Source organism: Mytilus edulis, chromosome 2 (genome assembly GCF_963676685.1).
Source record: "Mytilus edulis chromosome 2, xbMytEdul2.2, whole genome shotgun sequence".
Taxonomy (NCBI): Eukaryota; Metazoa; Mollusca; class Bivalvia; order Mytilida; family Mytilidae; genus Mytilus; species Mytilus edulis.
In genome coordinates this window covers 2,060,634-2,078,201 of record NC_092345.1, presented here as the reverse complement: position 1 = coordinate 2,078,201, position 17,568 = coordinate 2,060,634, and the positions used below count along the sequence as shown (strand labels likewise).

Below are 17,568 nucleotides of genomic sequence, written 5' to 3'. Positions count from 1 at the left end.
GCACATTCTCTTTTAATAGAAAAAGGTCGTTATCATAGACCAAAAATTCCGCATAACTCAAGACTTTGTCAGACTTGTGATTTATTAGATGATGAAAAACACTTCATTTTATACTGTAAAAAGTTTTCAATTTTAAGACAAGATCTCTTCAAAAAATTAAATATCGACCCCTCGGATTTAAATAAAAGGGAAAAGGAATCTACTATTCTACATAACATTATGTATCCTTTAAATAAAATTGATACAAAAGCTATCTGTACTTTTATTGAAAAAGCTTTTGAACTATATTAATGTTTTACAACTTATATTAGCTCTGTCCAGATATTATTTCTAATGTATATGCATTTATTTTGTATTAATTGTTTTAATATCTGTTCATTGTGTGGAAGACATCAATTGTGCACTGTACATATATATTGATTATCCAATAAACATATTTGATTTGATTTGATTTGAAATTTAATCTTTAATATCTCATTATTTCGCAATTTGTCTAAAACGTACAAAAGATTTTGATTTAATTTCTTCGATGTTTTCGTTTATTTTGAACTAAAATCGAGAGGATAACCGAATGACGTTGTCAGGAAAAATTAACTCATGCGCACCAAACACTTCCATTAAATTCCTATACTATTCGGTACAAAAAAAACTAGAACGGAAGGTAAACAAGGTAAACCATTCTTTTGTTATCGATAGAATGCGGCAGTTAATTGTACTTCATCTATGAATACTCTGTTGAAATTTTTCCACATTTTCCTACCTGGTACCAGATCAAACAACAACAACCAATCAGATAAATTTATACAGATACATGTATATTATAATAAAAAAAAATGTTCTTTCCAGCATAAAATACACTGGTACTGGATGCCCTCAACCAATCTCTTGTTCAATTGAAAGAGTAATAATCAACTGCTCTATCAATAGGTACACCTTATCGCTATATATATATGTCTGTTGATTACTGGATATTACACAGGTTCATAAAACAAACTATCTGATGCCACAATGGAAAAGTGATTGTTGTATGCGTCGCAGCTGGTATTAGCATTAAGGTGTATAGACCGTATCGCTGTTCCCGCTTCAGCGTTTGACCCAAGAATCTGGCCCACTTGAATTTTGACGTCATACTACAATCACTTTTCCATTGTGGCGTCAGATATTTTCTTTTATGATGTCAGAATTTTAAGGGAACTTTTGTGATACCCAGTAATGGCCGACAAATAGTGATAAGTGTATCCTCTATGGTTGTAATGGGGGACGAATTTATAACAGTAAATTATTTTGCCAAATGCGCGATATGACATTAATCATGTTAATGCAATAATTTGATAATTTAATAGTAATTTTTGGTGCTTGCTGATTAAAAGTAAATGGACTGAATTTGATGAATGAAGTTAAATTCTTTCTGAAAATTAGTGATGACAGCAATTTGACGAAAGAAGAACTTGTAATTCTTTCTAAAAATATTGATTACGGCAATTTAATGTAAACATACATTTTTAAAAAGGGTATGATGCCAATGAGACAACTGTCCACAAGAGACCAAAATGACACAGACATTAATAACTATACATGTAGGTCACTGTACATTGTATGTTACAATATTTAGTTCATTTCTCATTAGGTTAAAGGCTACCAATATGGCTGCCGGGGGTATGGAGCCAATGGACTTAGAAGGAAACCCCTCCCCTACTGATGAACAGGACAGTAAATATGGCTGCCTTGCTAATTTTAAAATAGATAAAAAGATAGGAAAGGGACAGTTTTCTGAAGTATATAGAGCTATTAATAAAATAGATGGCAGTGTTGTAGCATTGAAGAAAGTTCAGGTAAATATTTATAAAATGTAGAACTGACACTCATTTCACAAAAAATCTTTCAAAAAAAATACTTGTACAATTCAGTCATACAATTTTTATATGTAAAGAGCCACTGGTGATTAAACTGTTAGTAGATTGGGATAGAAAATGAATACTAGGTTTTGGTCAAACATGTCAAAGAGACAACAACCCATCCAAAAAGCTCAAACAGCCCAAAATTGTATTGATGTGGAGAGAAAAGCATGAAAATAAGAAAATGTGGAATGATTGCCAATGAGACAGCTATCCACCTGTGTCCAAAAGGTGTGGATGTAATCAAATATAGGTTACTGTACAAACCTTCAATAGTGAGCAGAATAATACAGTATGGTCTTTGTTAAAATCCTCAACATGACAAAATATGAAACCATTGGCAAGATCTAAGATTCATGGCAAACAATATACATGTACATGATTTACAGGAAAACATAAATAACAGACAGTAACAAACTACAACCAGCAGGTTTCTGACATTTATCTAATCAAGACTGACAGTTTATATCCCTTTCAAATTAATTCAATTAACACTGCATGATCATGATGATAAACTAATAAATGAATGATTTGAAAATAAGTTACACATAATACATCTTTGAGCATGTTTAGTTTTAGTTATACTATATGACGATTGTATCATCAATGAACTACACATTTTAGAATCCTAAATACAATTTGTTTTCAACTTATATGATAATGTTGAAGTAAACATGTGATTGAACTGTTACTGTTTTTATGTACAATATGCAGAATTTACAGTAAAACCTTTATATTTCAGATATTTGAAATGATGGACGCCAAAGCCAGACAGGACTGTATAAAGGAAATAGGTCTTTTAAAGGTAACATCAGTTTGTTTCTGTATGTGAAATAAAGGAAATGTGAGAAGTATTTCATTTGGACATCAATAGTATACAAATTACCATAAGTCTGTATTCCTGTTCTGTTATTGTTTTGACATTCAACTCAACTATTTATTAAACTAGCTTTGGTAAAGGTCAAAAACAAAAATACTGAACTTCAAGGAATATTCAAAATGGATACTACTTTATCAAATAATATCTTTATAGATTGTTCTTTAATGTTTTGATAATAAAGTTTTACTTTATATAATGCATTGAAAATGGATTGCAATGTGATCTATGAATAATTTAATCTGTCTGACTGTCTGTCAACCATCTGTTTCTACGTCGGTCTGTCCGTCAGTCCGGCAAATCAGTTTTCCACACTTTTTTTCATCGTGCTTGAAGGTATATTGATTTGAATTATGGCATATATGGTTTTATAGTGACAAGTTGCAGATCAAGTTCAAATTATGTTCCGGTCTGATGATTTTGAGCAGTTATGGTCCTTGGACTTAGAAATTCACTCACACAATCAGTTTTCCACACTTTATTTTGTCATGCTTGAAGAAATTGATTTAATAATTGGTATATATAGTTTTATCATGACAAGTTATTTTCATTATCAGACACTACATGTTTATATTATTAAAATCATCTTTACTATATTTTTAGCAACTGAATCATCCAAATGTGATAAAGTACTTGTCTTCATTTATTGAAAACAATGAGTTGAATATTGTGTTAGAATTGGCTGATGCTGGTGACCTGTCCAGAATGATCAAAGTAAGTTCCAGTAGAATAATGATATTCATATTGTGTTAGAATTGGCTAATGCTGGTGACCTGTCCAGAATGATTAAAGTAAGTTCCAGTAGAATAATGGTATTCATATTGTGTTAAAATTGGCTGATGCTGGTGACCTGTCCAGAATAATCAAATTGAGTTCCAGTAGAATAATGATATTCATATTGTGTTAAAATTGGCCGACATTTGTGATCTGTTCAGAATAATCAAATTGAGCTCCAGTAGAATAACATTCTAAAGTTTTCAAAAGTATATTATTTTAGAATGTACAATGTAACAAAGGATTAGAAAAGAAATTATAACTCGCTCAACTTTGAATCATTTCGACATTTTGTAATAATTAACACAAAGTGTTTGTAATGATTGCCATAATAACTCAAAGCTAAAGAAAATATACAAAATATTCTATAATTATTATTTAGTTATATGTATGGAAGACATTTGAATTTGGCCACAATCACTTTCTTTTTATTACATAACAACCTATTAAGTTCTTTTTGGTCACATTTATAGATTTTGAATATGCTCTACTGTTTTTATAATTTTCAGCATTTTAAGAAACAGAACCGATTAATTCCAGAGAAATCTATATGGAAATACTTTATACAGATCTGTAGTGCTTTAGAACATATGCATTCCAAGAGAATTATGCATAGAGGTCAGTTCTTAAGGGATTCACACTGCATTTAAAAATGCCATTGAAAGTTTGTGTATGTGTTGTATACTGACAGATTTGTCATCAAAACAATATCTCATGGAATGCTCATCAAATTAGTTTGGTACCAAAAAAAATATTTGGGAATCTTATAATTATTAGAATTAAAATTACGATCAGTTGTATTAATCTTTATTCTTTACTATGATTATCAATTTTCAGTGATATGTTTAGATGCAGTGTATATATAGATTCTACCACTCCATCAATAGGATACACTATTACTATAATTAGTAGATTTTCATCCAAATTTTTGAAAAAAAATGGGGCGGGTGGGAGGATTTTATTTTTTAAATTTTATTTCATATGAAACCTTCTTGTCGCGTGTTATTCATATATGCAAGTGTAATAATAAGCTTATATCATTTAAATTCATCCATAAGGTATCTTGTATAAGACAATAACAATCAAAACCAAGGAGTAACCAAAGACTCATAAAACCAAAAGACATTTACATCAACAGTTACAAATAATAAGTAGGAAACAACACAAACTCCACTAAAAACCAGGAGTGAAATCAGGTGCTCTGGAAGGGTAAGCATTTCATGCACCATATACGGCACCCGTCATGTTATTTTTTTTGTTCAGTTCGGTAATGATGGAAGTTGTTATGACTGAGGAAGAATATCACTGAGATATGATTTCTGACACACTTTTGTAATAATGGCCAATCAGCTCATGATGGCGACCATAAAATTGCTTGAATGATGACCTTAATTTGGATGATTCATAGCCCTGTCTTAGCAACTTTTGAGAAAGCAGTATTCCTAGTTCAACAAAATCGTTGAGCTATCTCTAAAGTAACGTATCAATTGAGACACATATACTCCATATGCTGTTGCTGCTTTTTCAAATTCGTAAATATATATCTCTGATTGGCAACCACTGTTCTACATGTAATTGCCACTTTAGAAACCTATTTTATAGTAAAAAACTGAAATGTGGAGAAATAATCTCTTCAGTTGGACTACCTACATCAAATGTATTTTGCTTTCTAAGCAATGTTTGCATTGGTATGCAACATGAGTACGATAAGTACAGAATAAAATTAAAAACTCAAACAGTGTTGAAATAATAGGGTGGGTCCTTAATATGCAAGATGCAAATATAATTACAATGTAGAACATAAAGTTGTTTAATGACTCTATCGTGGGTATTGGGACAGAGGATGTTTGCTGTTTTTCTACAAAAAACGAAAGGCATGGCTATTTAAAAGGAGTATGTTCGATAAGGTCCTAAAATGGCCCACTTTTTTAGCGTAAATTTCAAATTCGGATTTATTGACCAATATCACAATAAATTATAGCTAATACATTGACTAGATAGGATATAAGCAATTTTGTTTAAAATTTTGTGTTTCTGCGTTTCATTATGACGTCACAAGTTGTACTCATATTGATTTTTCACGAAAAAATCAATGAAAATGGGTAAATTTCCAAAGACTATTTGACAGGAAACATAGAGCGCATACGTCGACAACAAAGATCTTTTAAAATAATGTTTGTGAAGCCATTTAACATGTCTTATTTGAATATTAAGCTTGTCGACGCCTGCGCTCTATGTTTCCTGGTCCTTTATTTGGTTGAAATCCCGCTTATTTTGTCAAATTTCACAAAAATCCCTTATCTTGACCGTTTTGGAATGTAAAAATCGTTGTGCTAGAATTAAACTTTGACAAAAACAGCTTTGTTTAACTTTTTCACATGTCTTTAAGGCAACTTATAACAATTTTTGTCTTGTAACCATGAACTTTATAATTGGGGCCAAATATGGCACTTACCAAACTTACTCCTTTATATCTAAGAGCTTGCTAGAAATTAATAAATTAAAAATGCGTATATTTGTCGATTTTCTGAACTCAATATACGATCACCAATTTTAAATAGTTCATGCTTGTGTCAATTTCTTTATTCCAGTCAAACGTGTTCCACGATTCTTACACTTTTGGGTTTCATTCACAGTCCAAATTTCTTGACACAAAGTCATTGTATAAATAACATAAATCCAAGGTGTTTTACTCACAAACATTTGTGTCATTTGTGACATACAGCGATTTGCATTCTTGGACACAGCATATTACTCGTAATCCAAATATTTCATGCCCTTTTCAAAATCAATCTCTATTCTCGGTAAATGATGTTGTCATCATAGATCAGCAGAATATATCGACTTAATCATTCAGTAGAATACTCTAAGAAATACGAAAACCGAAATTTGAAACAGGAAGTTTTACATGAAACAAAATTATCGACGATTACCGGTAACGGAAATGAACAAAATCCGGAAATCGTAATTTTTTCAAAAATAAAAAAAATCGGGGCAGGCGGGGATGAAAATCTATCAATTAATTTTAATTGGCCTAATAAGAATTTGCATTCTGTGATTCTGATATCAAATGAATATATTTGTGTGTAGCTTTACTTAAAATCACAATGATTTACTTCACAATATATATATAGTTGTCTTGAAAAATCGTAATAAAAAATGCACACAATAATTTTTGAATTTTCAGTACTCACAGAATATATGAAAGCAAATGCAAACAAATTTTGGTTCAATGTGAAAAATGATTTAATGGAACAACAATTTTCTAGTCATCTGTTTATGTGTGAGGATAATTTATCTCCACTGAACTTCATAAAGTAATAAAACATGTCACTAGTTTTTTTTAAAATAAAACACTAGCATTGTACTTACCTCAAAATGATCTTTTTCAGATATAAAACCAGCTAATGTATTTATAACTGGTCAGGGTGTGGTTAAGTTGGGAGATCTTGGACTTGGAAGATTTTTTAGCTCAAAGACCACAGCAGCTCATTCCTTGGGTAAGATTTTTTTTCAAATAATGTTTATCAGTTTTATGTGATGTATTGAACGTGTCAGTTAATGAAACTCTTAGTTCATAGGGCAGTCTTGTTCCTTACAATTATAGTGCTTACATCTTGAAGCCATAGCTTGTAAAAAACCATGGTTCTTTATGAAAATAAGGTGATGCAGTATAATTGTTAGAGGGACAAATATTCACCAAAGACTAAGTGATAAAGTTTGTCATCTTCATAAAACTTAACATCCAGTGGCAAATATTTCATGCATGTCCAGGACAAGAACAAATTAACAAATTAGCAATAAATACAATATATAGTCGTGTATAGATGCTGTCAGGGATGGAAATATTGACAGCCAATAAAAAAAATAGGGTTTATTGGATAGGCACAAAACAATCCTTGCAACAGGCCATTAATGGACCCCTCAAAGAGTTGTTGCAAGCTTCTCAAAAGGATTCTCAAAATACACATCATAGCACTCTATCTACACAAGGCATCAGATTAAAGGTGACCAGACATGTCTGCTTACTTTAACATCCCTAACAGCCAATGGTCTCCCCACTTTAGCAAGGGTTTTACTGCCCTAACAGCCAATGGTCTCCCCACTTTAGCAAGGGTTTTACTGCGGAAGGCATCAGATTAAAGGTGACTGGACGTGTCTGCTTACTTTAACATCCCTAACAGCCAATGGTCTCCCCACTTTAGCAAGGGTTTTACTGCGGAAGAAGGTCTGGTTACTTTAACATCCCTAACAGCCAATGGTCTCCCCACTTTAGCAAGGGTTTTACTGCGGAAGAAGGTCTGGTTACTTTAACATCCCTAACAGCCAATGGTCTCCCCACTTTAGCAAGGGTTTTACTGCCCTAACAGCCAATGGTCTCCCCACTTTAGCAAGGGTTTTACTGCCCTAACAGCCAATGGTCTCCCCACTTTAGCAAGGGTTTTACTGCGGAAGAAGGTCTGGTTACTTTAGCATCCCTAACAGCCAATGGTCTCCCCACTTTAGCAAGGGTTTTACTGCCCTAACAGCCAATGGTCTCCCCACTTTAGCAAGGGTTTTACTGCGGAAGAAGGTCTGGTTACTTTAACATCCCTAACAGCCAATGGTCTCCCCACTTTAGCAAGGGTTTTACTGCCCTAACAGCCAATGGTCTCCCCACTTTAGCAAGGGTTTTACTGTGGAAGAAGGTCTGGTTACTTTAACATCCCTAACAGCCAATGGTCTCCCCACTTTAGCAAGGGTTTTACTGCCCTAACAGCCAATGGTCTCCCCACTTTAGCAAGGGTTTTACTGCCCTAACAGCCAATGGTCTCCCCACTTTAGCAAGGGTTTTACTGCCCTAACAGCCAATGGTCTCCCCACTTTAGCAAGGGTTTTACTGCCCTAACAGCCAATGGTCTCCCCACTTTAGCAAGGGTTTTACTGCCCTAACAGCCAATGGTCTCCCCACTTTAGCAAGGGTTTTACTGCCCTAACAGCCAATGGTCTCCCCACTTTAGCAAGGGTTTTACTGCGGAGGAAGACAAAAGTGACCATATTCTATTCTCCATCACCCTTGGGGAAATTAAAGTTAAAAGATTAGAAAGGGAAGTATTCATACCTTTTTTTTTGATTTATGACTGAATATTACTATTAAGAAAATCCAGGTTCATTTGTCAGATGTTCTAAAATAAAGAAAACATGGACAATCATTTACCAGCAAGAAACTAGCTATCAAAAACTCAATATAAACATTAATAGGAGTAAAAACAATATATACTTGTAAAACATAAACGGTAATGTATACAGATGCTGTTATGTTGTACAGCTCAAGATTTTAATTTGGAAATGTGTTTGGGTTAAACCAGTTACGAGAGCACAAATCTCTAGCTTTGCACATTTTGATTATAGTGTTTAAAGTAAAACACACAGTGTACAAAGACAATTGATAATGAGGTATTTTGATTACAGTTGGTACCCCCTATTATATGTCTCCCGAGAGAATACATGAGACAGGTTATAACTTCAAGTCTGATATGTGGTCACTTGGATGTTTACTCTACGAGGTAAGATTATCATTCATCTGAAGAAGAAAAAATTATCATTCACCTGAAGTGATTTTTTTATTTACATCATTTACGATAAGATTTTCAAATTGATCAAAGTAAAAAAAATATTTGCACATAAATCTACATATTTAGAACGAATTTAAGACTGACTCAAAGCAAATCAACTGTCATGACAGGTGTCACAATATGTTTTAATCATATTGTTTATATTTATTTGTATGCTTCTGAAAAGCTTGAAAAGAATACAGTAAACATGTTTTTGCATGTTATTAGGTCTATATAACAACTGACCTAGATTTATGCTGTTTACCAACTAAATAAAATCGGTGACTAAAGCCATCAGAATCCTTGCTTAATTTTTTAAAGTTAAAAATGGTAAATTAAATATTAAAAAGAAGATGTGATATGATGATTGGCAATGAGACAACTCTTTAAAAGAGACCAAATGACATAGAAATTAACAATTATAGGTCACCATACAGCAATGTCTATAAATTATTAAATGTCAGCAAAATTTAGAAAAATATCAGTTTGTGTTCATCTCAAGTGAGATTATGCAGAAAAACTCAGAAAGATCTTGTTCTGTTGATATCTGGAAAAAAATATATATTGTTCTTTTTTTAGATGGCAGCTCTGCAGTCACCTTTCTATGGAGACAAGATGAATTTATACTCTTTGTGCAAGAAAATAGACCAATGTGATTATCCCCCCTTGCCATCTGATGTTTATAGCGATGAGGTGAGTTATTTCCCTTTATAGTTTATCTCCCTTTGACATTTTTGTGTTTGCTATCCTGTGTTACAGCCAGGATTTCATAAGGGCAGAGTGCCAATCATTGAAATTATAATATGAAGTATATACTTAATGGTTGGTCATAACAAAAAAACAAATAAAATCTCATTAATCTTCAAAAAGTAGTGGAAACTGAAAAGAAAGGGTGCTGGCCAAGGAAAACTATATATGTTAGATGTTTGTTTTAATTATACCCCCGCTTTAAAAAAGGGGGGGTATACTGTTTTACCTCTGTCTGTCAGTCCGTCCGTCCATCAGTCCGTCCGTCCGTCCGTCAGTCAGTCCGTCCCATGAAACTTTCGTCACAATTTTCTCAGGAACTACACATCCACCCTTTCTGTAATTTGGTATCAACATTTATATATGTCAGCCACACCGTGTGATGCGTTTTCAGATTCATCACTTGACAACTTCCTGTTTACCGATCACTTGTCTGATTTTACACATGATAGCCAAGTTGAAAATTTTCGTCACATTTTTCTCAGGAACTACAATACAAGGATTTCTGAAATTTGGTTTCAGGATTTATATAAGTCAGCTATACCGTGTGATGCGTTTTCAGATTCATCACTCCACAACTTCCTGTTTACCGAACACTTGTATGATTTTACACATGATAGCCAAGTTGAATATTTTCGTCACATTTTTCTCAGGAACTACAATACAAGGATTTCTGAAATTTGGTTTCAGGATTTATATAAGTCAGCTATACCGTGTGATGCGTTTTCAGATTCATCACTCGACTACTTCCTGTTTACCGAACACTTGTATGAATTTACACATGATAACCAAGTTAAAAAATTTTCGTCACATTTTTCTCAGGAACTACAATACAAGGATTTCTGAAATTTGGTTTCAGGATTTTTATAAGTCAGCTATACCGTGTGATGCGTTTTCAGATTCATCACTCGACAACTTCCTGTTTACTGAACACTTGTATATTTTTACACTATTAATATTATCCACTTGCGGCGGGGGTATCATCAGTGAGCAGTAGCTCGCAGTTTCACTTGTTATGGAGAATTTTCACAAATTGTTAATGCACGTACCTGTCTATTGTTGTTAACTGTATAATAGAGGCGAACATACCAAAAGGACATTCAAACTCATGAGATCATAAGTTGAAAAAAAAATGATGCCCTGGCTAAAAAAAAGAAGAAAAAATCCAACAGTACACAACATATAAAACTACAGACTGACCAACACAAACCCCGCAAATATCTAAACTTCAGTTGTGTCCGGGGTTTTTATAGTGTCATTCGATTGCTGTCTCATTGTCATTTATTTCAAATCTTTTTATTTATGAGCACAAATACAAGTCGATATTTGTATAATTACAGCTTAGAAATGTAGTAGCCTTATGTATTAACCCAATACCTGACCAGCGTCCAGACATAACATATGTATACAATGTGGCCCAGATGATGTATGACCATTACACACAGCCAGCATTGAATCCATCCCCCGTCGACCAACAACAATTACAGTTACAACTTCAACAACAACAGCAGATACAACAACAACAACAGTTTCCTCAGCAACAGTTACCACAGCAACAGTTGTCACAACAACAAATTGAACAACAAAAACAAGTAGCTTAAGTGGGTGTTTTTAACGGTCTATGTGATTTTTTTTGATAAATTATCTTTGATTGATATTGAGAACTTTGAAATCATGAAAGATAATTAATTATGATAAAAGCAAGAAGCTTAAAGATATTTTTGAACAACAAAATATAAACGCATATGGACAAAATTTGTTTAACTATTTATACATGTTAGATACTTATTTCTGTGTATTGCTGTTTTTTTTATTCAAATCAAAACCTATTTAATCCATTCAAATGTTTTACTCAAACCCTCATGTTAATTGTGTTGGTACAATTTGGTTGTAGTTTGCATGGTGTTCAAATTCATTCTGGCAAAAAGATGTTTGCCCCTTGAAAATCTTGTTGTCTCAATACTAGAATATACATGAAAGCTAAAAATAACTTTTCAAACTTTTTTTTGTTAGGTTCAAGGGAAGTAACTCTATACTTACCTTTTTGGTTATACTGTACAGATTTTCAAAGAAGGTAAAAATGTTAAGAAAAATAATTAAAGCGGTATTTTTTACCAAAATGTTTGATATTTGGTACGGGTGGGGCTTGAGAACCATACATTTTTAACTGGTCTTATGTACTCTTTTTTTTTTTATGAAAACCAAACAAGTTCTAAGAATTGGGCATTTCTTTAATCACTGTGATTTTCTCACCAAACAAACAAAAAATATGTCTTTTAAGAAGTTTTGAAAAAAAGCCTTAGAATCATAGAAAGATTTATTTAGTAAGGAAGTAGGTCTTTGGAATATCAACATTTAGTAGCTTTTGTATTATTATGATCTTAGTGAAGAAGACATTCAAGAAAAATTTGTTGTATTAATGTTATACACTACAGTTGTAAAATGTCATTTCAAAAAATCATTTGTGACCTTTTAACTTTGTGTAAATGCTGAAAAAGGTCAGATAGATATACTGCAGAGTGCAGAGAAATATAAAAACATCTTGATCCATAAAACCTAGTTTGAATTCATATTTTATATGTTTTCTCAAATAGCAAACTTCAGGTCACACATGAGATTTTGAAATGATTTAAAATATAATTTTTAGAGGTTGTTGTTTTGCCAAAAGTTTGTGTCCTTCCCAATTATTAGAATTTTACCCCCACCCCCTAGAGTGTGATTGAAATGGTATCTCATTGTGAGTAGAACTATATCCCTACCACATAGGGTGTGATTGAAATGGTATCTCATTGTGAGTAGAATTTTACCCCCACCCCCTAGAGTGTGATTGAAATGGTATCTCATTGTGAGTGTGTAGTTGAAGGTCCCATTTATCACAATATTTTTCATATATTATCTTCATGTAGTGTGAAACATTTAAGTGATTATTGTGATTGACTTAATCATTGTTATTTTAAAAAGTCACAGAAGTAGTATTTCATGTTAGATTTTATGCATTCTTCCAGGATTTTTTTTCAGCCAAGGAATTCCTGGCATCTATCTATTTTATCTTTATATTGATGTAGAAATAATTTTAACATTTAAGGGAGATAATAAATGTATGTATTTTTACTGTTTACACTTTCTAGTACCACTTATTAAATATAGATGGATTTTTTACGTTTCCTCTCAGCCATGGGGGGTTGTCAGAGTCGATAATATTCTAAATGCATATGGTACCAATCCTATCAAATTGACATTCCATTTCTTTTGTTTCGTTATACAACACCTTCAAAAGAAATGGGTCCAGCTATTGTATTCAATATTCTAATAAATCTTGTTGATAAAATTTCTGGGCAGAGCATTGTTTTTACTTGAAAAATATGAGATCCAATTAAACAGTGTAAAGATTTATTATCAAGTTAAACTGGAAAAAAAATCAGAACAAAAAAGTGATTTTATAGTCATTGGGTTTTAATTTATCTGGCAGGTCAAGGGGGAGGGGGTTTTAAACCCCCTTTTTTTGGACGATTAATGCATTTGAATTAAGACATATAGTTGAAACCCCCCTTTAAACCTGGGTTGAAACCCCATGTTGTTAAGTCTTAAGAATGACTATCATGGAAACTTTATTGTTGCACAAAAAATATGTACCAGTAACTCCAGTTAAACTCTTGTTTGCTTGTACCACAAATATCAGGCAAATGCTTGGTTACTGCTGGCATATCAAAGATAGTTTTTATGTTAACATACCTGTGTTGTGTCATATTGCAGTCTAATAATTAGTTTTCACTGTATACTATATTTATCAAATGTACCTATGAGTCAGTTGATTGTTGAAAGAGTATGTTATGTAGTTGTTAAATCTTTATTGTAAGACATAGTAATTTATTGTAAGACATAGTAATTTATTAATGTTAACTACAATTGACTGTTATTATATATGTGTGTTAATATAAATTTATTAAAATTTATTTCAAGAACAAAACCCCAGTATAAACAGATTTTATTGTAAAGGATATGGTTACTATTGTATTAAATGTCACTTTTTTAGACAGACCTTTATAGAAGTGTAGATATTAAAAAAAGTAATTTGTTTTTCTCATTTAATTTCCCTGTTGATGAAAAACTGATGTATATGTAAGGAAAAACTTGGATAGCATATATTTGTACAATTCTTTTATCTGAAACAAACATATGTCATTGTTCAAAGTAAAAATCATTCTATATACCTTAATTGTTTAATGGATGTCATTTATGTCCTTTTACTTACACATTTTGGGCAATTTAGAATATGTTTATACAGCGTCTATATGAGAAAAGCAGTTTTTACCTTAACTCAATCAAGATAAATCATTGTCTATGCATACTATGTTTGCATGACGTAGTTATGATTGTTTTTTGTGGTGTATGGGGCATTATTTTAACCAATGTACAATACTTGAAGGCATCTGAAGAGCACCTGAACTTGTATTTTTAACCGATTTCAGAGTGTCTTCTATTTAGCTTTATGCCTATAGGCTAAATTTGATTTTGAACATGTTTTTAAACTCAACTTACTTGTGATAAGTTATTTCTACCAGCACTTACTGTAAATTCAATAATTATTGCTTGCATTTGATATTGAAAGTTTTGTAGAATGGACTCAAATGTGAGATTATTAATTGTGATTTTTTAAATCTTCTGCATTCAGTTATATATAACAAGTCAGATATAATGCAAGTTCTTATTATTGTGATACTCATCCAGTCGCATTATTGGTATAAAAACCTTGCAATAATTTATGAATTTACATCACTATACATTACTGAACCATGCATGATGTTAAAGTACAGCACATTATCTCTCTTTCAACTCTTGTATAAAATTATTTACGTGAATCAATGTCAGAAAAAAAGGAATAACATGTGATGAAATCCGTCCAGTTTGACTTTTGATAACTTCTACTTTATTATTTTTGCATGAATTTTATCAGATATTTTTAATACCATCTTTTAAAATTATTGTTAAGATCTACAATAGAGATCTTCTTTCTTCTTTTTTCATTCTTACCTCTTACTGTTTTAAACATAGATTTTTTTTCATCCATTTCTTCCTCGTTGAAAAGTTAATTTCATAAAAAAATAATCATAATCATCACAAGACTTGTACATTTGCATGCATCCGATCCAGTTATGTTTTTCTTCTTTTTTATTACCCATCCCCCTTTTTCCAAGGAAAGTACTGATAGCTTCAAAATGTGTTTTTTGTTCTTTAGGGCTTACTATTTTTTTTTACACTTTATAATATACTGATCTGCTTTGTAAGAATGACAACGGCTTTTATTTAAGCCTGAAATTAAAAAAAATGCCAATTAAAGTTCTAAAATAATGTCCTATGTAAAAATCTCAGCATTTTGTTCATAAAATAATGAAAACCTAAGTTTAAAGGTGTATCTTTCTACTCAGTCCTGAATCCTACCATGAGGGATGATAGATGAGGAATTACTTTTTTCAGGGTTTTTGGTACATTTTAAATTTGGGTTGGATAATGTAAAAAAGAAAAATCAGAAAAAAATATGAATTACCCGCCAGTATTGATGTAAACTTTCTCCTGTTATCAGCTTGAACAGATTTTCTCTATATTATTTTGTTTTTGTTATGAGAGAGTGGAGAAGTTGAACATTCCTTTGATGATTTGTTATTTATTTTGAATTGTTATCATGTACACAGTACGTAATATATTTCTGGTAAATTTGTGCAATTTTGTAAATATGACACATAACATTAGATGTGAATAAAACAGATATAAGATTCCCTGATGCAGTTTTTTTGTTGTTTTTTCATTTACTAGAAGCAGGATTGTTTCGATTGTTTTGTTGGTACTTAATGCTACTAACACTTACAGTGACCTTTGCCATATCAAGGTGGCTAGTTTTTATACAAATACAAACAAATTTTTTGGGATCATATAATGGTATGATGTCGTCGACATTTGCGTTGTCTGCGTTGTCCGAAGACACACTGGTTTCCGGACAATAACTTTAGTTTAAGTGAATAGATCTATATGAAATTTTTTCAGAAGGTTCAATACCACAAAAGGAAGGTTGGGATCGATTATTGGGATAATTGTCCTAACTGTATTAGGGAATTAGGGGCCCAAAAGAAGCATTTTTCTAGTTTAAGGATAACTAGAACACACCCGCAAAATCGCGGGGAAATAGAGTGTATGTAAACTGTAAAAAAAATTATACTGACTGGAGAATTTCAGGAGAGATATCAAAAGTCAAAGGTACTTAGGGACTGGGCACTTTTTTTGCCCTCCCCCTATTTTCCAAATACCGATTTTTATACCTTCTGTTTTTCTGTACTCTATGAACATGCATATATACTTTAATTACTATACAGAGAATTTCAGGAGAGGTGTCAAAAGTCAAAAGTACTTACATATATATATATACACATCAGTGAACGCCATGAATAGTAAAGAGCACCCCCCCCCCCCCCCCACAAGATGACCATTGGAAATTATAGTAAATTATAACAAATACAGTTATTCATAGTAAATGTATGTATACAGAAATATATCCGCAGTGACCACCGTTGATACAGGGGGGGTGGGTGGGTGTGCGTTGAAAAAAATTTGTTGATTGTATGGGGAATCACTGGAGCATGAGAGGAATGCCTCCCCTTTTAGGTCAGTCAGTGCCCCCCTCCCTTATGAAAAGTTCTGGATCCGCCACTGTAAACTAATTGATAGTAAATAGCCAATATTATTCATTTTCGTTTCCTCCCAAAATAACCAAAAATGAAACACGTTAAGCAAGGATGATACATGCTAGATCTCAAAATGACAGCAGAAAGCAAATTTATATACTTTATTCATAGTCTTTGTATGTTCAAAGTACAGAAAAACACAAACCGGAAGTCTAATTTGACTTAAAGTTTTGTCCAATGACAGGAAAATATCCGGACGCATTCTTTTTCGTTTTTATCCCAAAATAACCCCAACTGAATGATCATAAGAATGGATGACAAATGCGACTATACATGTTACCAATAGGACACTGATTAATTTATTGTGGAAGGAGGAGAAGCGACACCCAAAATGAGGTCTTCTCGTTTAAAAGTATAGATAACTTGTGTATAAGTATTTCAATGGCTCTGAAATTGTACCAAAATGTTTAAAACCACAAGTAGAAGACTTGGATTCATTTATGGGGTTATGGGTCCAAAGTTTAGGAATTAAGGGCCAAAAACAAGCATTTTTCTAGTTTCAAGACAATAACTAGTGCAATTGTATGGATCTCTCTAAAATTGTTCCACAATGTTCCATATAACAAAGGGGAGGCTTGGATTAAGTTTTGGATTAATTGCCCCACATATGTAGAAATTAGGGGCCAAAAAAGGGCTTAAAAGAAGCATGTTTCTAGTTTCCAAACAATAACTTGTGTTTAAGTGTATGGATCTCTCTGAAGTTGTACTACAAGGTTCCATAATACAAAGGAAAGGATGGGATTGAGTTTAAGGGTTATTGCTAAAAGGGGGTTTCAATAAGGGGGAGGGGGGTTTTTGTTTACATTTTTTTTAAGGGATTCCTTTTTTTTCAAAATTTTTCAAATTTCGAATTTTGAAAAGTTTCAAGAAGAAATCTTCAATTAAACAGTATTGTGCAATAGATTTGTAAGATCTTTGACCACATTTATTTTGTGACAAAAACCTTA

The 17,568-nt window shown here is 32.4% G+C and overlaps 1 protein-coding gene across 2 annotated transcripts; it reads left to right on the top strand.

The window, feature by feature from the left end:
* Positions 1–551: 551 nt before the first annotated feature.
* Positions 552–15,666, top strand: LOC139511223 (serine/threonine-protein kinase Nek7-like). Of its 2 annotated transcripts, none has more exons than XM_071297803.1 (9): positions 552–661; positions 1,628–1,832; positions 2,638–2,700; positions 3,376–3,486; positions 4,056–4,164; positions 6,939–7,046; positions 8,998–9,092; positions 9,720–9,833; positions 11,228–15,666. In XM_071297803.1, exons 2-9 carry the CDS (start codon positions 1,644–1,646, stop codon positions 11,486–11,488), a joined length of 1,050 nt encoding a protein of 349 aa, XP_071153904.1. In that variant the 5' UTR covers positions 552–661; positions 1,628–1,643; the 3' UTR covers positions 11,489–15,666. The 2 variants fall into 2 exon arrangements, with proteins under 2 accessions (XP_071153904.1, XP_071153903.1); XM_071297802.1 differs by having other exon boundaries at positions 552–670.
* The last annotated feature ends 1,902 nt before the right edge of the window (positions 15,667–17,568 follow it).